Genomic DNA, 24,183 nt, shown 5'->3' on the forward strand with positions numbered 1-24,183 from the left:
AAAATTACACATTTTGCATGGGTGTTGCTCATTAATGCAACAATTTATGAATATTACAAAGAATTAATGAGATGCTAAACCCCAAAATGGCATCATTCCATCAATTTTTGTTCACTTTCCTAGTTCTATCCCAACTTATTCTTACTCTAGGGATTTCTCTCTTCAGGTTCTTTGCACCAATGCAATATTATTATTATTATTATTATTATTATTATTATTATTATTATTATTAATCTTTATTTATAAGGCACCACAAGATTTCCACAGCGATGTACAGAAAACAGACAGTGGACCACACTGTACAGGGTAAAACAGTACAGAACAATAAACAAAAAATATCTGTACTTCAATAACTTCAAACTTAACTTGCAAAGTGGAGGAGAAGTATAGGCAGAGAGACAGGAGGGAGGAGGACCCTGCTCGTAAGAGCTTACATCCTAAAAGGTGAACAAACAAACAGGAGGCACAAGGGGATCAATTGCAAGAGGAGCGAGATATGAGGGTTATAGAGCATGGTTTATAACACATTGAATATTCATCTTTGGGTGGTGTTAAATATTAGTCTAATTAAGAAATATTTCTATCACTCATACCGCCATTATAGTAGATAATAATGAAACAAATATGTGTTTACTATATCTCCTGAGGTCTATAGAGAACAAATATTTGGCATCACTATATTCTAGAGAACCTGCTGTTTAATATGTGACAATTTTTGTGCACTTATTGAAAGAAAGTAACTATAGGAAGAATCTTTAAAAATGTGTTAGTTTATCCCCAATGTATCCAGTTTTCCATAAATAACTACTTTGAAATAAACAAAAATATGTATTCTAAAAAGCTCAATATGATTTTAAATAATTATATTCTGAAAAATAAATAAATATACATAAATAATAATATAATATGCGCATACGAAGAAACTATTTATATTTATTTATAAAAATAGCGTGTTTCCAGACAGATGCACACAGGGCCTTGGAGAAATTGTCCCATTCAAGAAGTGTTAAAGGAGCAAAACATTAATAGATATCCGTCTTGTACTTAGAATTTTACCATCTAGTCGTGGCCTTGAATGAAGGTTTTAAATAAAAAAAAGAGGTAAATTTTATGAGTTCAAATAATTTTGCATCTGATAGAAGAATTGTGAAAAGCGCATTTTTAAGTATTTTTTATTTTTATTTCTCTGTGCTACATAAAAAGCTATGTGCTTCCCCATGGTAAAAAAAAAAAAAAAAGGAAAGCTCTATAAAGGAAATCCAGAATACATTTACTGATCCAGACCTTTTCAAATCCAGTCCTCAGGGAGTTCCCACGTTGCATGTTTTCCAGGTGACAAGTGAAATAATTATACCACCTGTTACAATGTATCAAACAGTAATGAATACACCTGTGCTAGAGCAAGAAGAGGGCTCTACGAGGACTGGACTTGGGAAACCTTGTACTTGTGTATACACAAACATTAAAAGTATTCTTGCTTAAAAAATGGAGCATGAAATGTGAAAATGGTTGGCCTTACAAAGGTACAATTCTGCCATTGACCAAGAGTGGCAAAACTTTTCTATATAGTTCTTATTTGTCAGATGATATGGTGAGCCTGACAATGCTGGTCAGATACTGCATTATTAATATTCATCACCTGTCATCAAGACAATGGTTGAGACAAGTCCCTTAGAAATTTAATATAAAGCTTCCTATAGTATTATGAACACAATCTGAGCCACACTAAGGCTTATAGAGATGACTACGACATATTGTTTAATGCAAATAAATATAGACTGAAATTTAATTAATCCTTGCTGGGTAAATAAAATGAGCTATATTAAAATAGAAACAAGGCATAATGAATTTAATATAAGCCTTGGCAGCAGACAAACTCATTCATTAACAAGCACAGGCACATTCATAATTTTATGCAAAGTTTATGCTTTGCAACAAGTTTTAAAAGTTTTATTAAGATTTTCATGTTTTGTTGTTTCATATTAATGTGTTAGTGTTAACTATATTGTTTTTATTATTATTTTTAGTATTATTATTATTAATATTATTATTATGCTATTTATTTTAATTTCTGCACATTCTTATTTTCTTTAAATAAATTTAACTTCATGCTGTTTAAACAGACTCACACATTGGTTTATATTACACAGTAATAGTTTTCCACCATCCATGAAAGGTGTCTGGTATTTGTGGGGTTTAAAGGTGTGTGTCATATTTATTTCATGAATTAAAGGGCAGCAGATCAGATTACACTTTTAACGGTTGTATAAAATTCAAGGCAATTAAAAGTATTTGAGTGGCACAAATTAACTTAGTGTTAAATGTACTTAGACTTGATTCTACTTTGGTCCCTATTTATTAGGAAGTGATTGGCACAGATTTTATATCACCTGTTACCGCAGCAATAGAAAATCAGTTACCAAGTTAATATTATCGGCGCATCCTTGCAATACTGGCTGGGAGCGGCAAGAGTAGTCTTATTGCTGCGTCATGGGAGACCTGGGACTCACCTGACACAAGTTGGAATTAATTAATGTTAAGAATGGGGTGCAAGAGTCATGGGACTTAGATTGTATAAACAAAAACAGACATAGGTCCTCTGCACTCACCATGTACAGACTGAACAGAACAGTACTTGGTATAACATTAATGATATATTTGGAGAGTGCAGAGTATCCCTGTTTTCTTGTCTATACAATGTGGGCAACCCCCTCTTGCACTCCAGTCTGTACATGGTGAGTACCATCAGTGTTTTCATCTGGAAAAATGATGGAAGACCTCAGTAGGGACGTATAGGGTAAGACAAGCCCATTTTTATTCCTGAAGTTATCTATTTTTTTGAAAGTTGACTCCAGCAACGCAAACTATTCCAAGAAGAGCTATATTTATTTCACGCGTCCTGAATAATTTACCCATACACTTGTTTACTCATTTTCTTTACTTCATTCATAACTCATTTGTCCATTTATCATTCTATTTGCAATACTCTTTATTCATCATTCACTATTTGTACCACCATATATTGTACACTTACATTATTAACTCCATATCCTATTTTTTGCACGAATTGTGTTATAAGATAAGTATTGCACCTTGATTCTATTTGTATCGGAGTATATAAGGTGCAGCAATCTTATTAACAGTGAGAGCGCCCTACCTTTGTTTATTTATATATATATATATATATATATGTGTGTGTGTGTGTGTGTGTATGTGTATATATATATATATATATATATATATATATATATATATATATATATATATATATATATATATATATATATATATATATATACAGGGTGATTCAAAAGTCGCAGCACACCCTTTTATTTCAAAAACTCTACAGGAATTGGGCCGATTGGCCAATTTCAAGATGGCGCCCATGTTTGGTACATACCGTAAAAGATAGACCACGTCACCCATACCTTACTGGAGTATTCAGGTTTCCCAATTTCCTGTCGAGTTTTTGAAATAAAAGGGTGTACTGCGACTTTTGAATCACCCTGTGTATATATATATATATATATATATATACATATATATATATATATATATATATATATATGTATATATAACATTTTATTTGCTTAGATTTAGTATTTTGGTGCACTTACTGTGGCATGAAATCTTCAGTTAGTCCTTAAAACAAATTGCATAATAGAATCCCTCATCAAGAGTAGAAAGTCCATTTGTGCCTTGTAACTTTGAGGCGTATATTTTACACCTATGCAAACCAGGTGCAAGTTTAGGAGTGAAGTGTGAGAGATGCATCTTTGCTCATAAGCAAAGCAGAAACCTTTGCATTCAACTCTAAATCGGGTCATATGTAGAGATTCCCATTTGACCGTGTGTGATCCAATACAAGACACATGCATGCCTATCATCTGTTGCTTTACCATGTCCTTCCTGTACTACACCGGCACACACATAATCGCCACTGAGCCACCTCTTCAAGCTTAAGGAGTCATAACATACAGACGAAAATACTGGCGCAAGTTTTGTGCATGTGTGTTTGTGTCCAACTCTAAATTGCGTCCTATAGCTTGTAAACAATTCATGATCTGAACTTAATCTATGTGAGTTTCCCGTGTTTATATGTTTTCATGTTTAATGTACCTAAGTTCTCAATGTATAAAGAGTGTAATTTGGCAGTTGATTGGCAGACAAACAAGAGAGAATAGTGTATCCTTATGAAAATCTTATGTTTGTATTGTACACAGCCAAAACTTTGCTTTCTATATTTAACATCAAAATATTCAATTAAAATAGTATGCTTAGGAAATGTATTTTACAAATGTGCTAATCTATGTTTTGCAGGTTACAGTCTTACCTGTATAAGTTGTACTGGTGTATCCCAAACTCCATGTACGGGTTCTGCAATCACCTGCCCTTCCAGTGCCAACACCTGTTCATCGATCTACACGGAAACCAGAAGTATGTGGATTGCATTCAACATTTCCTCTTTTCGTATTCATATTTAATAAAATTATATATAAAATCTAATTGATAGTTCTCTATATTCAATTATTGTTGCGAATAGAAAAAAATAATCTATCTATCTATCTATCTTCTATCTATCTATCTACACTATATGGAAAAAAGTATTCGGACGCTTGACCATTACACCATCAGCGACTGTAATGAAATTGTATTTAAATACATATACTTTAATATGGAGTTGTTCCCCCTTTGCAGCGATAACAGCTTCCACTCTTCTTGGAAGGCTTTCCCCAAGACGTTGGAGTGTTTCTGTGGGAATTTGTGAGCATTCATTCTGTAGAGCTCTGTGTGGGCCAGTCAAGTTATTCCACACTGAACTCATCAAACCATGTCTTTGTAGTCCTTACTTTGTGCACTGGGGCACAGTCATGTTGGAATAGAAAAGGGCATTCCCCAAACTGTTGTCACAAATTTGGAAGCATAGCATTGTCCAAAATGACTTGGTATGCTGAAGCATTAAGATTGCCCTTCCCTGGATATAAGGGGCCTAGCCTAAACCCTGAAAAACAGCCCTATAACATTATCTCTCCTCCACCAAACTTCACAGGTGGCATAATGCAGTCAGACAGGTAACGTTCTCCCAGCATCCACCAAACCCAGACTCGCCCATCTGACTGCCACTCCACAGAACATGTTTCCACTGTTTCACAGTCCAGTGTCGGTGTGCTTTACACCTTTCCATCCGATGCTTGGCATTGGTCTTGGTGATGTGAGGTTTCCATGCAGCTGCTCGGCCATGGAAACCCATTCCAGTAAGCTCCCATCGCACAGTTGTAATGCTTACATTAATGCCAGTGGAAGTTCGTAACTCTTCGGCTATGGAATCAGCAGAGCATTCGTGACTTTTATGCACCATGCGCCTTAGCAGTCGTTGACCCCATTCTGTGATTTCATGTGGTCTTTCACTTCGTCTCTGAGTTGCTGTTGTTCCTAAATGCTTCCACTTTCTAATAATATCACTTACAGTTGACCGTGGAATATCCAGCAGGGATGAAATTTAACAAACCGTCTTATTGCTAAGGTGGCATCCTATCACAGTGCCACACTTGAAGTCACTGAGCTCTTCAGAACGACCCATTTTGTATCACAAATGGAGACTGCATGGCTAGGTGATTGATTTTATACACTTCTGGCAACAGGTTGGATTGAAACACCTAAATTCAATAATTAACAGGTGTGGCCAAATACTTTGTCCATATAGTGTATTTCACATCTATCTATCTATCACACCCCTTCAGTCACCTGACTCAAGTTGGCGCTTAGGTTGTTTAGACTGTGTGGTGTGTGTCCTGTCTGCAGCGATCTCCTTTACCTTATCTCACGTAGTGCCTCCACCTTGGTCAGAGTGCAGTAGGTTCTCCGAACGGGTAGTGTTCTGGACAAGCAACACCAGAGGGAGACCAAGGAACCCTCTGCCCACTACTAATAAACCCACAGGCACCCACACAGGAAGAAAAAACCCCAGTAATATACAGTTTGGTATTTGAAAGCCGTGACGGCACTTTTATTGGTGAGGAGCAAGCTCCCAAAATAATTTTTATGTCTATGCAGAATCTTTTTACATCAAAAATAAGAATCTCACTTGGAAGTTAAACTTTGAAGAAATAAGTTTTGATTATCTGTTACTATATAAAATTTACAATAGATATACTATAATGCAGTGCAATACCTCAACTATTATCTAGGCTTACTAAGCGGTACCTCTGTTTTAATTGCTAACCTGCTGTTACTCTACAAATAGCAATAACCTTAACTCATACTACACTTTACACTTCAGTAACATATAATTCACTTAATGTAACAGATAACAAATCAACATGTACACATTTCACTAAAGGATGCATTTGAGTGGTCTTTTCCGGGTAATAATGAACAGATTCTCCTCCATTCTTTTACTCCGTGAACAGCAACACAAGTACAAATGGCCAATGAGGATGTCACGGCTGTCAGTTTTCCTTCAACTTTAGCAAGACATATATTATTCCACACTATAGCACTTAGTTAAACTTTCACTATTTAGCAAACTCTGATTTTGAAGTGTTTTGGCTCCAACTTTAGTGATAACATGGGAAGCTATCACTGACCGAAGCAGATTATAGCTCCACAATATTCCTATATGATAAACTTCATACTTCTGAGGTAAATTCTGTAGTCTATGGCAAGTTCTCACCATTTATCTCAGTCTTTGCACCCCACCAGTTCCCGATCCACCTTATAGCAGAAAAAATACAATACTTAGTCCCAGCACATAAATTATGAAACCAAAAAATGGTTACTTATCAGATCTTCTCACAGGAATTTTCAGTCTTGCTAATGACAAGTCGGATAAATCTGACAGACACGCTCTATCTTCTGTTAGTGCTTAGAGAGCTGACAGGGTCCTCTTTCCTGTCAGTCCCGCTTGGTCACCCGGTTCTCAGCAGCTGCCCAGCTCATCAGATACCTCTCCCAGGTGGCTCTCCTCAGGGCTTTTTTCTCATTAGAGCCTGACAGGGGTCTCCTGCCAGACTCTCTCTTTCTTCTATCTCCCTGCTGCAGCCTGGATCCTGGCGCTACCTCTCTCTCTCAGAATTGCCATTTATCTTTAACTGTTTCTTCACTAGCACCTCTTCCCCACTGCATGCTGGGAGATGCTTTTCTCTGCCTGTAGGGGGGGGTTTCTAAAATCCATGTACGGCCTGCTCAGGTCACCGGTGTTACATATCGATCCGTCTGTCTGTCTGTCTGTTTGTCTGTCTCATCTCTTTTTCATCCTTGCCCAATTTTTAAACCTCCCCTCCCGGAGATCGCAGAGGGGAAGTCATGTAACAACTGCAGAAGGGGGCCCCATCCCCGCTATGAAGCACCTAAACTCACAGCGTTTCATAGCAGGGGTGGGGATTGATGATGCAAATTGTGTCATTAAGTCCCACATCCACCAAGACTCAGAAGGATTCCTACTCTTCCGGGAATCCAGGAAGACTCCCCAAAAATTGTAAACCTCCCGGACCTTCCGGGAGAGCAGGCAAGTATAATCTATCTATTTATTTCATATCTATCTATCTATCTGTCTATCTATCTTCTAATTATCTATCTATTTCATATCTGTCTATCTTTTTATCTATCTATTATCTATCTCATATTATACATATTTTGGTAAAGAACCCTGAATGAACTAAATAGATATGAAATAGATAGATTGATATATAGTTATTATATCTATCTGTTTTGCCATTTATTATTGTCTAGAATTATATGTACACAATGTGCTTGTGACAATACTACTTTTTTACCCCCAGTTGCGGCATTCAGAGAGACGACCTATACAATAGTGAGAGGATGTGGTTACTCATCGGAATGTGATCAACCTAAGCGTCTGAGTAACCAGTTTATGACGGTAGATATAAATATCAGCTGCTGCAAGGATGACAACTGCACCCCAACATCACCTAAAGGTAAGTTTGAAATAATGGCAAGTAATTAGTTATCCAGTGACAGAAACAGAGAACAAAGGGGAAACTAGTGGAGCAGTGAAAATAAGTAGGGATTGGTGCCTATTTGCCACAAAAGAAAATATAATAAAATCATTGTACAAAAGTAAAAATAATGGGCCTTTGTTATTTTTATAGTTTTTAAAGCACAGGCTATAAAGCACAGGTTAGACTTCACTATCAGTCAACACTTACACCTGCCCCACCTGATAGGGCTAATAAACATGGGCCTGATTCATTAAGGATCTTAAATTAAGAAGTTTCTTATTTATATGTTACAATGCAAGGGGTGCAAATTAGTATTCTGTTTTGCACATAAGTTAAATACTGACTGTTTTTTCATGTAGCACACAAATATCAACTTTAAATTTCAGTGTACAAATAAGCTATCAAGTATTTGTGTGCTACATGAAAAAACAGTCAGTATTTAACTTATGTGCAAAACAGAATACTAATTTGCACCTCTTGCATTGTAACATGGTTTTGTCCAGGAGACTGAAATAAGAAATTTCTTAAGTTAAGATCCTTAATGAATCAGGCCCCTAGTCATTAGACTTTAAATTGCAGATATTGTGCATTTAGTCATCCAATTAAATTGCTCTTAGTTGCCTATTTCCTTTTACATGCTAATTTTTAGTGTCAACTGACAACGCAGCAAGCAACGGTCTGATGTGTCCATCTTGTTTCACCGTAACATCTGCAGCTTGTGTAAAGGATGGCAATATCGATTGTACTGGGAATCAGACCAAATGTACGTCATACTCAATGGAAACTACTGGAGGTAATTCTTACTTTAATACTATACTTACTTACTATAATAAGGGTTGTGTTTACAGGATAGTCTAACTTAACGTATGCCTAGGACAACACTGTTCAGCGATTAGCATATAATTTGCTTCAATTTCAAATTATTACTTTTCCTTTCAAAATACATTCTCTTTTCCTAGTCTTTATCAACTCTATATTTGGCCAAGTAAAAATAATGGGGGGTTTGGGATAAAGGAGCTTGAGCATGTACTGTGCATAATTATTAATTTAAAGTATATTCATACTTAATAATATGCACATATTCCTAGAAAATAACACAGAGTTATATGGTCTATGTACAGTATTGATCATATTCAGGAGTGTCCCACAACAGTCTATCTAACAAAATATGTGGGTGTAGTGTCTTCATATCACCTAACGGTGTCACTGTTGCTCTTGCTGCCTTGTATAGCTTGTAAGTCTCTGTTTAAAAGACACTAGTGGAGGTTTTAAGATGAGTTATTCTCAAATATACTATGGCCTATTTACAAACATTGCATTTCTGGATATAAAATATCATCTAAAATATTACTAGTATATTTGCGATCCTGTATTCTGTATAAATGTATGAAGAACTTTTGGTCACAGGACTCATTAATGAATTGTACTGTAATATCCTTAATATTATACAATGCCACATATGCCATATATAATTTACAGGAGCTTGGAAATAATGGCATGTTAATGTCATATTCTAATTACTATTAGTAAATTAGTTATTTATAATATTACAGAATTTGCAATGATGTCACCACTGACCAATATTAAATGGAAACATCACTATCAAACCATTTATACCTACATAAGATACTTTCGAGAAGCCAAGCATATTATAAATCTTTAGCATTTTTACACCACAACTCCTACATTACCGCATACTTGCCCACTCTCCCGAAATGTCCAGGAGACTCACGAATTCCAGGTAGGTGTCCTGGACTCCCGCACGCCATTATCCCGCATCCAGCCCACTTCATAGTGAATGGCCAAGATGGGAGCCTCCATGACGAGATTAAGTCATTGTGTCATGGGGGCAGGGCCAAACAGACACAAATCCTCATGTCCTGCCTCCCTCCATCCTCCCAATGCTGGTAAGTATGAATTACCATTGCACTACCACCTTTTAAAAGGTAGCAGTGTAGGGGTTTCCCGTCCAATAGCTGAAGCCCTAGGGGCTGCTACGTGCAGTCATTTTTCCTGGAGGTCCTCTGTTCCTCTTACAGATATAATTGCTCCTCTCGCATACACCCAGCCTCTACCAACCTTTAAAGGTGGTTGACTTAATTGTTTTGCCAGATCTGTATTGCAGAACCTGCAGAGCCCCTGGGAAAAATAGCTGAATGGAGCAGCTCCAAGGTCCCGGCTACGGAAGCCTCTGCATTGGTTCTGTTTGACATGTATGAGAATCTATATTGTGATACGACAGTAGGGATGTGGGTTTATACCGTTTGATATACTTTTATATAATTGTTTTGTTTTTCTTTTTAAAGAACTATTTTAGATTTTAATGTCTTCTTATTTTTTTCAGAGCACTCAAGACCAATCGTGGCCATGTCTGGATGTGCCACAGAAAACCTTTGCTCTAACTACAATGGCATTACCTCCACCAGCACCACCGGGGAGATCAAGATAAGCATCAAGTGCAACAATGCCAAAGTCAGTACTGGCAGCCAAAATGATACCAGTCACAGCAGTACTGTTAGTCCTTATGGAAATAGTGCATCAGTCAGTGTTAACCGTCCAGTAAAGTCCAGTGTAATTAGTGAAACAATCACCAATAGTGGTAGCAATAGAATTACAAGCCAGGTCAGCAGTGGAACCGATCATTTTATCACTAACATTGCCAATACTCACCCAAGCAGCAATACCACCTCAAACAATAATTATACTTCTCGCAATACTTTGACATCTACAGTGTTTCATACTGCAACCCATGAAACCACTAGTGGCAGTTGTGTTTGCAATGGATACATTAATCTCTGCTTTATCATTTGTCTAATTTTATTAATAATTCTGCCCTCTAAATGTTTATATTAAAATATAGGGCAGTAGGTGTTTTTACCTTTTCTTAAATGTCACAAAGTCTTAATACTGTATTGTATTGTGGCTTTAGTAAAACCCATCTAGCACATGAGTGGATGATTTGTATGTAAGTAGGTAATAGGGGTTTTACAAAAACAAAACACATTGAGCAATGCTGCTGACAAATCACTTGCTCAAGTCAATGACCTCAAATGTGGAACTAACTTTGTGACACTTTCTCTGAACATAGCCCTTCTACGTTCTTCCCTGAGCCGCAGCCTCCTTCACAGTCTCCATTTTTAAATGATATTATGTACTTCCTATTTTACATTAGTAGAGTATTCCAAGTCACAAAATATTTTTTTTGACCATGTAAAAACACATTGTCAATGGTTGATGGCTGCATTCATGTCAAAGAACTCTGATGGTGGCTTGCAATACTCTTATAATGCACGCCTTACCATTTAAGAAAAACATACATAGCGAAACCACTTATAGACAAATACACAAATAAAAACAGACCTAGACTGACAGAGATATACACTGTCAAAGTAGGCACAGCTGGTATGATATTTAGCTTAAATAAATAATTGGATGTTAATAAATTTAATGCGTGTTAGACTTTTTTTCCTGGGAAGCTTGGACTGCAGCATATGAGCTATTTCTATGATGTTATATGGCTGAACTAACTGGTGAATGAGGCTTAAAGTAATATCTATGTAGCCTATGTTTTATGTGCAGTAATGCAACAAATATAGCGTTATTGTAGATTGCTTATCTAACAACTATATGGATCAATAAAAAGTATATACAACTCTCTAGCATATCTTTTCTTTTGAGACAAATGTACAAAAAAAGTCATCCTGATAGAATCTGTCCTTCGTTCTGTGTTAGCCAAATTGTAGGAAGAATAAAAACAGATTGTAATTCAATTTATTTAAAATTCTATTTTAAAAAGTCAATCCGTTTCGGAGACCCCCTTCTCTAGTCTTTTGAGCAGGTACCAGTGTTGGGCATGTGTGTGTGTCTTAGTGGAACTAGACCAGTGTTGGCTAACCTGTGACACTCCAGGTGTTAGCAAACTCCTCACCACCACTTACAAGGCTCTCTCTCAGTCTACTGCCCCTTACATCTCTAACCTCCTCTCCATTCACACTCCCGCCCGCTCCCTGCGCTCAGCCAATGATCGCCGCCTCTCCTCCACTCTGATCACCTCTTCCCACTCTAGAATCCAAGACTTCTCCCGTGCTGCCCCCCTTCACTGGAACGACCTCCCTCGCTCCATTCGTCTCTCACCCAATCTGTGCTCCTTCAAGCGGGCTCTTCAAACTCACCTGTTCCTTAAGGCCTACCAACCATCCACTTAACCTCTCACCTCTTCTGGTTCTCCCCTGCCCCCTTTCTCTCTCCCCGTTGCTTCACTGGCTCCCTTATGTACCTGATTCTGTTTACCCTCCCTTAGGATGTAAGCTCGTATGAGCAGGGCCCATTTTCCCTCCTGTCTCCATACCTGTTCTTCCACTCCGTCTCTACTGTATCTGCCTGCCTGGAGTTTCTGAAGTACTGGTACTTTGTGTTTATTGTTCTGTACTGTCTTACCCTGTATAGTCTACTGTTTGTACCATGCACGGCGCTGCGGAAACCTTGTGGCGCCTTACAAATAAACAATAATAATAATAATAATAATAACTACAAGTCCCAGCATACCCTTCCAGCAATAAGCTGCTATAGGTTGGCAAATCATGCTGGGACTTATAGTTTCACAACACCTGGAGTGTCACAGGTTAGCCAACACTGAACTAGACTGTAAGCTCCAATGGAACAGGGACTGATGTGAATGATTCCTTAGATTAGCAGCTGAGCATGTCAAAGATGGCTGCCTCAATCTGTGCAACAATGTAAAGTACTTTGGGGTATATTTACTAAACTGCGGGTTTGAAAAGTGGAGATGTTGCCTATAGCAACCAATCAGATTCTAGCTTTCATTTATTTAGTGCACTCTACAAAATGACAGCTAGAATCTGATTGGTTGCTATAGGCAACATCCCCACTTTTTCAAACCCGCAGCTTATTAAATCTAGCCCTTTGAGTCCTATTTGGAGAAAGATGCAATATAAATAAAGAATTATTATTATTAAATTATAGACACCTCATTGCACAGTGGAGTCATGGAGAATATGACATATTTGATTGACGACAAAGCTTGCCCCCGAATATTCTGATGCATTTGTCTAATGATGCAATATTTTTACAATATGTTCCATTATTTCTTACAGAGAATCCAGGACAAAGTTTGAAGACTCTTGGAGAAGATAATAAAGATATTCTCACAGGATCGGCTTGTAAACCCAATATAATCTGTTTTTGGGGATAACTTGATTTTTTTTTGTATTGTAACATAAAATAGGGATTTGTGGCTGTTTTTTATTTGCACCATTTATTATCTTTTTCATCTCTTTTAATTTCTTTATGTGAATGCATATATAAAGAATTGTGCGTTGAAAACAAGAAGCAAATATAAAATGTCTTGTAATATTTTCATTGGCAATTGTTTATATATGGGATAATCTACTCCCTCCTCTAAATGTAAAGAATATTAGAAGCTATGGAGGAATTTTGTGATCACATAAAATGCTTTAATGCAGATCATTGATGTCTGAGGTTACTTTTAATATCTGTAATAATTTATAGACAGAGGTGCATTATTCCTTATAATACACAGATTCTCTGCTGCCCATACTGTATAACATATCAATTATAATGATTACAATATTAAAGGTTGCATTTAAAGTCATGAATTTCACATCATGATCAAGAGACTTGCTCTTCCCAAAGACCTTACTGTGATATTGATACAATTGTTGGGTATATATATATATATATATATATATATATATATATATATATAATACATATAAATATATAATATAAATAATAAAAAATATAGGTAAAATAATGTGTGTTGTATTTCTAAAATGATCAATATCATCTGTATAAGAATGGCTTTCAGTAGAATTTGGAAACTTAATTAAGTGACGTTGACTATAATTTTGGAATATTCTTGGCATTAGTGAAAGAAAAACCCCTTAAAATATCGGCTGCACTTTGTCACCCCAGGCATTTATTTTTTTAATAATAAGATTTTGAACCCTTGGAGCTACTAGTGAGAGAATTAATTCAAATAAGTGTGATCTGCTGCCAGTTGAGTGACTGTGTGATCTCTAACAGATATCTATAGGACAATTCAAGAAAGTAATTTGGCTGCGCTTACACTTAATAATTTAATTCACAGAATTGAATAAATATAAATAAATTTATTGCTAACAATGTAAATAATAAAGTGAATAACATATACATAACCAGCTGCTATTAGAAGCATAAATGTTAAGTGAAATGTACACAAAAGGAATTAAGAATGATAATTCATGAGTATATCTACTAAACTGTGGGCTTGAAAAAGTGGAGATGTCGCCTATAGCAACCAATCAGATTCTAGCTGTCATTTTGTAGAATGTACTTAATAAATGATAGCTAGAATCTGATTGGTTGCTATAGGCAACATCTCCACTTTTTTTAATCCAGCGTGTTCAGGTTAGATGCTTTAGAAGCAATGACTGTAGACTAGGGTCACTTCACAATAGACTGAAATCACGGGCTAGACACATGAAGCTTATTGAATTATTATATACGTGACTGTAGAGTTAAACAACTTGCAACTCTCTCCTCTGCAAACATATTAGGCAGCACCCACATTAGATGGGCATGGGCAGCACGGTGGCCTAGTGGTTAGCCCTTCTGCCTCACAGCGCTGGGGTCATGAGTTCAATTACCGACCATGACCTTATCTGTGTGGAGTTTGTATGTTCTCCCCGTGTTTGCGTGGGTTTCCTCCGGGTGCTCCGGTTTCCTCCTACATTCCAAAACATACTAGTAGCAGGGCCATCTTTTCCATTGGGCACAATGGGCAGGTGCCTGGGGCCCCCATAGGCAAGGGGGCCCCATAGGCAGGGCTCTTAATTAAAATAAATAATCCTGCAAAAGAAAAAACCTGCAAAAAAAACCTTCAAGGGTCACTGAGCAAGTACATCTATGTATCTCTATACATCTATATCTATCTATCTATATATATATATATATATATATATATGGGCCCCAGTGCACTGCTTTGCCTGGGGGCCCATAATGTTGTTAAGATGGCCCTGACTAGAAGGTTAATTGGCTACTATCAAAATTGCCCCTAGGCTCTCTCTCTCTGGATGGGAATTTGGACTGTAAACTCCAATGGGGCAGGGACTGATGTGAATGAGTTCCCTGTACAGCACTGTGGAATCAGTGGCGCTATATAAATAAATGATGATGATTATATGAATTCATGGAAGTCTATTCTTCGTCCATTACTTAAATGGCATTTCCATTTGTACTGTGGTAGAAAAGAATATTCTCATCAGATTTTTAAAAGAAAAAATAACAGAGGTTTGGATTTATTTTAATTTAATTTCACAGTGATCGGGAGAAGAGGTAAGTAGGCCACAAGTAGGATATCAGCACCGGATCCTGGTTCTTCACTGGTAGAGCAGACTGGGTAGGCCACAGGGATGATAGCACCAGGATCAGTGAATATGTAGAACATGTAGACACATTAGGCAAGTAATGAGTGGCCATGGCCTTGCTGGGGTGTGACATTTAATGGAACCCAACTGGGACCTTGCTTCTGGATGGCTATCTTTCTTTCAAGAGTAAGGAGGTGGCAGTGTTCACGGTTGTCCTATGGGATGCATGTACTGATGGTGAGTCTGTTCTGATTGACTATAGTATGCACATTTGGATGCAGTTAATAATGACCATACATCCCTATCACAGTTGGATACCAGAGGTTGTCAGGCTTTGCTTCCCAATCCTGTCTCTACAGCAACTAGCTCTATTGTGTGGTATTACTTATGACACCCTTGTGGTGGAAGCATCTGCGTCTTGGTGTCCATCAACTGCAAAGTCTGTAAGTGTCTTAGATTGTATTAAATCCCTTAGATTGTACGCTCCTCTGAGCAGGGCCATCTCTCCTCCTGTTTCCACCACTTCTAACTCTGCTCTCCAGCTACTTAGCCCTCCTCCTCAAAGGTCCTCCACCCCACGTCCACTTTCGCTCCCTCCTCCCCCCTGGGGGTCTCCCTGTCTTCCGCGCCCCCCTTCTTGGGCCCCGTCGTTTTCGGATCCTCCCTCCCCTTTCCCCGCCCTCTCTAGCTGTGCATTGAGCGTACTGAGTTGCTGTGTTTACTGTACTGTGCTGTCTCCCATTGTATTGTGATTTTGTTTGTCTCTGTACGGCACTGCGGATGCCTTGTAGCGCCTTATAAATAAATATTAATAATTAATAATAAGTGTGATGTGACAGGACATAATGCACTACACATGCAACTACAATGAAGAATTAAAACACTGCTGAAGTTTAGGAATTTGCAACAGCAATGATTATATAGTTGGTGCACCCAGCACAGTATGGATACCGGCAATAAATACACTTGACATGAATGGTATTGTGCAAAAGAAATTACTATTTAAAGTGTATTACCATACACGCAGTGGTAAAATGTTACGGCTCTGACTTCAGCTTCCACCTTGCCGCTCAGGGGCAGGCTGGGCTTGGGGCAGGTGGGCATTTGCCCCCTAGGCTGGTTCCATAGTGGGCTACCTTGAGCTGGTATGTTGGCCAGTGGGCCAATATGCATTTTTTTCCCCTTCAAAATGTTCCTAATAGCTGCTGAGTTCTAGTATTGCCCTACAGGCTAAACTTTGCCAGCCCTCCCCTGTTGCCGCTCCTACTAATATCATTCTCTGGTGCCATCTGCAATATGAATTATTTACATTAGTGATTTCAAATATTATTGAGCACCCAGCTCCAAACTCCCAGCGTGGCACAGACATGGAGGAGCAGCTTAACAGGTAAAAAGCTGCCTGCTGCTACTTCACCATGTCAGAAGTTGGATCTCACTGTGCCGGAGCCTGTAGGATCATTTAAACACAGAATGAGTGTTATGTATTGTAATTGTTGTGTGTTTGGAAGTGCGTCTGTAAGTGGTGTGTTCTGTGAATGGTGTCTGTCCTCATCCGGCATGTGATCCATGACCAGATATGTCGTAACCCTCACAATTTGTCTTAGCAGTATGACTTACATGTAGCACTTACAGTTTGGAGTTGGAATCAGGGCCCTCTTGAGAACATGTTAAGAACATGTTTTTACAAAAAAAAAAATAATGATTATATATATATGGGCCCTGCAGCCGAGGGGGGCCTGTTGGAGGAAGCCAAAAAAAAAAAACCTGGAAAAAGAAAAGAAGAAAATACTTACCGTACTGTCAGCTGGCGATCCGGCTCCCGACGGGCCCCCCTGGGCTGCAGGGCCCCCGGGCACCTGCCCATTGTGCCCTATGGGAAAGACGGCCCTGGTTGGAATTTTGCAGCCGTCTGAAGCACAACAGCTAGTTCTGAATGTCACTTTGAAGTTTGGTGAGGATAATTTCTCACTTTCATCACAAGCTTCGTAACGCCAGCATATATTTTTGACGGTATGGATGACGAATGTGTCGAAAACTGAGAAAAGAAAGCAGAAAACAACAAAGATGCAGTTTGCAATGACTCTTCTCCAACTTACAGCAACGTATTCTAAACTATGGTCTATTTAAAAAGTGAAAGTCAAATTAAATGATTCCATCATCCTTCTGCTGCTTCTTAAAACACACACACTAGTATTGTAGCAATATAACTAATGACAAGTTGTATATAATTTGTAATGATTGTTAATACACAAGGACGGAACTAAAGAGGGTGCATGGGGTACGAATGCTTCAGGCACTCATAGGTGCATGCTCAGAAGAGGGCATTTATTTTGATAGTGGGGGAGACAGGGGGACGGGGTTGGCTTGCACAAATTTTGTTTTTGAGCCTGGCAATGTTCCGCCCTTGACTATACATAAAATAAAGCCTACAAGCTGACTTAAAATTAACCAATTGGAAACCTAAGGTTTTTGTGTGCATTTGTGTAATTCTCAAATTGGCACGAGCCAAATATTGAAATTATATATATATATATATTATCGCAACGCCCCCATCTTGTGACACTTTTGTCACCTTCTGTTGCAAGAGCACCCAGCAGATATCAGCAGCACAACAAACTTCTTGTTTTAAATCAAATATATTTATTGTTTACATCACAATAAATAACAGTTCTTCTGTCAGGATGACACCAGCAAGCAACCCCTTTTGCTTGCACCTCCTGGTGACCCTGCTGCTTACTAGACACAGACCAGCTCTCTACTGACTGGCCAACTGGTTCAGCGTCAGTCAACTCTAACAAAAGCACAATTCAAGATTAAATACCCAGGTCTCCTCCCACAGGCTTGGTTGACTGACAGACGACACTCCCACCTTGTCTTTAAAGGAAGTGCCCTCAGGTGCTCTGTAACACCTAATCAGCACAGCCACCCCTATCAGCTCTGCTGCTAGGTGTGGATACAAACACATTAAAGCATGTAAGTAAATCACATATTACATTTACTTCATCACATGCCTCAGACCTGTACATAACTGAACCTAAGCACAGTGCTACACCTGTATATAACTTGGTTTGCAGCCTTTTACTTGCAGACTGTTAGCTCCATAGCTAATTCCACTCTGAGAGGCCTCTGGCAAATCACTCCCATTGCCTATATATAAATATATATATATATATATATATATATATATATATATATATATATATATATATATACACTTCCTTTAAATAAAAATATAAAAATAGACATGACTCAGTGAGTGGAAAAACAACATGATAAAGAAAAGTGCAGTAGTTGAAAAGGGCGTTGAATGTATTGATTTCTGGAGACTGTTGTCAGCAAATCTGCTCCTTTGTTTGCCTTACTTTGCTCAATGATTCAGAACCACTGTGTTTAATAAATTTCCCAGACATTTCTCTTGTGTTCTGTAATGAAAAGGATAACAGAAAGATGTGGTGAGCAACAATTACAAAAGAAGTATTCCATTTCTGAGTTCCAAATTCTGGATTGCTTCCATTTTTCGGTATGGTTTTTAAAAATGTACATGGAATATGGCAGACTGAGCTTACAAAACATTGTTTGGAATAGAGTTGACCAATCTTTCAAATAACTTACACTTTTCTATTGTAGCCATTTAAGAAGCTCATTTTCCATTATAATATATTGTAGTTATATATGTATATTGTATAGAGATGGGCGGGTCCGGTTCTCCGAGAACCGAACCCACCCGAACTTTGGGTATCCGAGTACCGAGCTGAGCAGCTCGGTACTCTCCCGCCCATTCCAAATCCAAATCGAGGCCGAACGTCATTGTGACGTCGTCGGATCTCGGGGCTCGGTTCTCGCGATACTTCAACTTTATAAATACACGCCTCCACAGCAATCCATCGCCATTTGACAGAGGGAGAGAGCAGGGTGTAGTCATAGGCTAATTAGAGCAGGGACAGAGAATACAATATTGTTCTTGCAATTGCTCTAACCAAAATCGCTAGTGCAGAGAGGAGGATAGAGGTTTATTATTTTTTCTTCATATTTGGCACTCCCCAGCGCTTTTGGGGTGTCCCCCATAATTGTGCATAAATATTTCTGGCTGTCAAAAGTCATATCTGTCAGCAGTATCTACTAAATCATTTTTAGCACTCCTCAGTGCTTTTGGGGTGTCCTCCCTAATTGTGCATTAATATTTCTGGCTGTCAAAAGTCATATCTGTCAGCAGTATCTACTAAATAATTTGTAGCACTCCTCAGTGCTTTTGGGGTGTCCTCCCTAATTGTGCATTAATATTTCTGGCTGTCAAAAGTCATATCTGTCAGCAGTATCTACTAAATAATTTTTAGCACTCCTCAGTGCTTTTGGGGTGTCCTCCCTAATTGTGCATTAATATTTCTGGCTGTCAAAAGTCATATCTGTCAGCAGTATCTACTAAATAATTTGTAGCACACCTCAGTGCTTTTTGGGGTGTCCTCCCTAATTGTGCATTAATATTTCTGGCTGTCAAAAGTCATATCTGTCAGCAGTATCTACTAAATAATTTGTAGCACTCCTCAGTGCTTTTGGGGTGTCCTCCCTAATTGTGCATTAATATTTCTGGCTGTCAAAAGTCATTTCTGTCAGCAGTATCTACTAAATAATTTGTAGCACTCCTCAGTGCTTTTGGGGTGTCCTCCCTAATTGTGCATTAATATTTCTGGCTGTCAAAAGTCATTTCTGTCAGCAGTATCTACTAAATAATTTGTAGCACTCCTCAGTGCTTTTGGGGTGTCCTCCCTAATTGTGCATTAATATTTCTGGCTGTCAAAAGTCATTTCTGTCAGCAGTATCTACTAAATAATTTTTAGCACTCCTCAGTGCTTTTGGGGTGTCCTCCCTAATTGTGCATTAATATTTCTGGCTGTCAAAAGTCATTTCTGTCAGCAGTATCTACTAAATAATTTTTAGCACTCCTCAGTGCTTTTGGGGTGTCCTCCCTAATTGTGCATTAATATTTCTGGCTGTCAAAAGTCATAACTGTCAGCAGAATCTACTAAATAATTTTTAGCACTCCTCAGTGCTTTTGGGGTGTCCTCCCTAATTGTGCATTAATATTTCTGGCTGTCAAAAGTCATAACTGTCAGCAGAATCTACTAAATAATTTTTAGCACTCCTCAGTGCTTTTGGGGTGTCCTTACTAATTGTGCATTAATATTTCTGGCTGTCAAAAGTCATATCTGTCAGCAGTATCTACTAAATAATTTGTAGCACTCCTCAGTGCTTTTGGGGTGTCCTCCCTAATTGTGCATTAATATTTCTGGCTGTCAAAAGTCATATCTGTCAGCAGTATCTACTAAATAATTTGTAGCACTCCTCAGTGCTTTTGGGGTGTCCTCCCTAATTGTGCATTAATATTTCTGGCTGTCAAAAGTCATATCTGTCAGCAGTATCTACTAAATAATTTGTAGCACTCCTCAGTGCTTTTGGGGTGTCCTCCCTAATTGTGCATTAATATTTCTGGCTGTCAAAAGTCATATCTGTCAGCAGTATCTACTAAATAATTTGTAGCACTCCTCAGTGCTTTTGGGGTGTCCTCCCTAATTGTGCATTAATATTTCTGGCTGTCAAAAGTCATATCTGTCAGCAGTATCTACTAAATAATTTGTAGCACTCCTCAGTGCTTTTGGGGTGTCCTCCCTAATTGTGCATTAATATTTCTGGCTGTCAAAAGTCATTTCTGTCAGCAGTATCTACTAAATAATTTTTAGCACTCCCCAGTGGTTTGCGCTCAGAATGGATTCAAAGCAGTCCACATATGATCTGAATGAGCAACCAGGTTCTGTCACCAGTCCTGATGTTAGTGTTCCCAGTACATCATCTGGCCAAGGCGATGTCAAACAACAGAGTGTTTTCAAATTAGTGCAAAAAACAAAAACCAAAAAAATTTTTACTGTATTGAAGCGAAAAAGAAGTGTAACTGAGCAAAAGTTAAGTGACGATAAAAAAAAAATTGCAAGCATGCCATTCTACACACGCAGTGGCAAAGAGAGAATGAGGCCTTCACCTTTGGCTATTAGTGGCAGATCCCAAAAAGTTACCCAGCCTACAATTGGTGCACAACTACTGTTATGCGTCAAAGCCGAGCTGCAAGATAACAGTGAGGCATTACAGGAGAATATTTGCTCTGATTCACAAATGACAACACTCCCTGTGGAGAGTCCATCCAACAGTGGGATGTCTAATCGTGAGCATTCTGCTGATGTGTGCCTTAATAGCCCGAGTGTAGCCGGTGATACCCAAATTGAGGATGCCACTTTGGAATTAGAAGAGGATGAGGGGGAGATTTGTGTAGGCGACGAGGGCGCTAATGAGGATGTTGATGAGGATGAGGTTGTTTGTGTAAGTCCTGCACCAGTGGCAGCAGTTCTGGCACGTGACAAGAAAAAGGCCATTGTCATGCCTGGGCATAAAACAAAAAAATCCACTTCTTATGTGTGGAATTATTTCTACCCAAATCCAGACAACAATTGTATAGCCATTTGTAGTGTATGTGAAGCCACAGTCAGTCGAGGGAGGGACCTTAACCATCTTGGAACCTCGTCTATGTTACGCCATTTAACGAGAGTTCATGGCAAAGTGTTGGGAAAAGCTGAAAGTTCTTCCCAAAAGAATACAAGCACTCCCTCATCAGCTAAGACCCTCCGCTCACCGACATACCGACGGCTACAAAATACACCCACCACACCATCCTCATCAATATCCTCAGTAGCGCTCGGAGTTAGCCCGGCATCCCACTTAAGGCTGGATGACTCCGGCACTATTATTGATTCCTCTGAAGAAAGCGTTAGTCCTGCTGCTGCTGTTGCTGCTGCTGGGGGTAAATCGTCATCCCAGAGGCAGGTTAATAAAATGAGCAGTCCTACATTTCAGCAATTAACTGTGAAACAATCATTTGCGAGGGGAAGCAAATATGATAGCAGTCACCCAGTCGCCAAGCGAATCACAGACGCCATGGCTGCAATGTTAGTGTTAGATCTGCGTCCAATCTCCACAATAAACGCAGCTGGTTTTTCACAGTTAATTGAGGTTTTGTGTCCGCGTTACAGAATTCCATCGCGACACCATTTCTCCCGTAAAGCTATTCCACAACTATACCAAAAAGTGTGTAAAAATGTAGAGATTGCGCTGAAAAATGCCATTCTGCCCACTGTTCACTTAACCACAGATATGTGGACAAGTGGAAGTGGCCAAACCAAAGACTATATGACTGTGACAGCCCACTGGGTTGGTCATTCACCTTCACCAGCAGGAACAGCAGCAGCATGTACACCACTACGTAACATTTGTCACAGGCAGGCCACTCTTTGTATCACCGGCTTCACTAACAGGCATACGGCTGACAATTTGTTACGCAAACTGAGAGATGTGATTGATGCATGGCTTATACCACTCGGACTCTCCCCAGGGTATGTCATTTCAGATAACGCCAACAATATAGTGCGAGCATTACAGCTGGGTGATTTCCAACATATTCCCTGTTTTGCTCACACCATCAACTTGGTGGTGCAGAGCTTCCTACGAAATAACCGTGAGGTGCAGGAGATGCTTTCGGTGGCCCGTAAAATTTCAGGCCATTTCAGGCATTCAGCCACAGCATGTAGGAGATTACAGCAGCTCCAAGAGCAGTTTAACTTGCCCTGCCACCAACTTAAGCAAGAGGTGGTAACTCGGTGGAATTCAACCCTGTACATGCTTCAGAGGATGGAGGAATAGCGCAAAGCCATCCAAGCATATTGCACAAGTCATGACATTGGGAAAGGAGGGGGGATGTATTTCACTCTTGCACAGTGGGGAATCCTTTCAGTGCTGTGCAAGGTGCTGAAACCATTTGAAGTTGTGACATGTGAGGTCAGTGCAGACTCTGCTAGTTTGAGCCAAGTCATTCCTTTAATTAGACTATTGGAAAAGCAGCTTGAGAAAATGAAGGAGGAGCTGAAAGCAAGCAATTCAGCAAAGTATGTTGGCCTTGTCGATCAAGTACTTAATTCGCTTCACAATGATCCTCGAGTTATTAAGATCTTGAACTCGGATCAGTACGTTTTGGCCACTGTGCTTGATCCAAGGTTTAAAACCTACATTGAGTCTTTACTTGTAAATGAGCGAGATGTGAACTTTTGCAAGGAGCTATTGCTCAGCAAGTTGGCCGCTGAACTGGGCCTCGGCTTGACGACGTGTCCTCCTTCACTTTCTCAAGCTATTGCTCGTAAAAAATTAAATTTCCAAAAAAGAAGCAGGGAAGACACAGGGGGCAGACGAGAACAATTTAACATCTGGGCTGGTTTGAAGGATTTTTCAAAAAAATGTGTCACTTTGCCCATAACTCCATCCAATATGAGTATAAACATGCAAAGGATGGTGGAGGATTACTTTCAAGAGGTAGTTGATATGGAAATGTCAGACAGTCCCTTTCCTTACTGGGAAGAAAAGCAGGCCATTTGGAAACCCATGTACAAACTTGCTTTGCAATACCTAAGCTGCCCACCCTCCAGTGTGTACTCTGAACGAGTGTTCAGCACAGCAGGGAACTTAGTCAGTGATCGCCGTAGAAGGTTACTTCCCAAAAATGTGGAGAAAATGATGTTTATAAAAATGAACTACATCTTCCACGAGGAAGGCCTTCACCATCCAAGACATCCAAGCACTGACTGTTCTCTAATGGCGGATTCAAGCGGCGATGAATTGATAGTCTGTGATGATGACGTACACACTGATGAGGGTGAGGATTAAGCTGAAGATGATGCCGATAACATCTTTTTAAAACTTTCTATGTAAGTGTAGGGTGCAATCTACCCCCAAAGAGGAAAGGG

General features: G+C 39.0%; 1 protein-coding gene across 1 annotated transcript; it reads left to right on the plus strand.

Annotated features, from left to right (window-relative positions):
• Positions 1–1,492: 1,492 nt before the first annotated feature.
• Positions 1,493–13,096, plus strand: LOC142107495 (phospholipase A2 inhibitor and Ly6/PLAUR domain-containing protein-like). The gene is made up of 6 exons (XM_075190953.1): positions 1,493–1,523; positions 4,321–4,437; positions 7,782–7,937; positions 8,611–8,754; positions 10,306–10,520; positions 13,076–13,096. Exons 1-6 carry the CDS (start codon positions 1,493–1,495, stop codon positions 13,094–13,096), a joined length of 684 nt encoding a protein of 227 aa, XP_075047054.1.
• Positions 13,097–24,183: the final 11,087 nt, after the last annotated feature.

Source organism: Mixophyes fleayi, chromosome 11 (assembly GCF_038048845.1).
Source record: "Mixophyes fleayi isolate aMixFle1 chromosome 11, aMixFle1.hap1, whole genome shotgun sequence".
In the NCBI taxonomy this organism is placed as follows: domain Eukaryota; kingdom Metazoa; phylum Chordata; class Amphibia; order Anura; family Limnodynastidae; genus Mixophyes; species Mixophyes fleayi.

Excerpts from the sequence above, each read along its gene's own strand:
- LOC142107495 (XM_075190953.1), top strand. The coding sequence starts at position 1,493 with ATGAAATGTGAAAATGGTTGGCCTTACAAAG. Across the intron at positions 8,755-10,305 it reads CTCAATGGAAACTACTGGAG|AGCACTCAAGACCAATCGTG; the intron begins GTAATTCTTACT and ends TATTTTTTTCAG. Across the intron at positions 10,521-13,075 it reads CAGTCAGTGTTAACCGTCCA|AGAATCCAGGACAAAGTTTG; the intron begins GTAAAGTCCAGT and ends TATTTCTTACAG.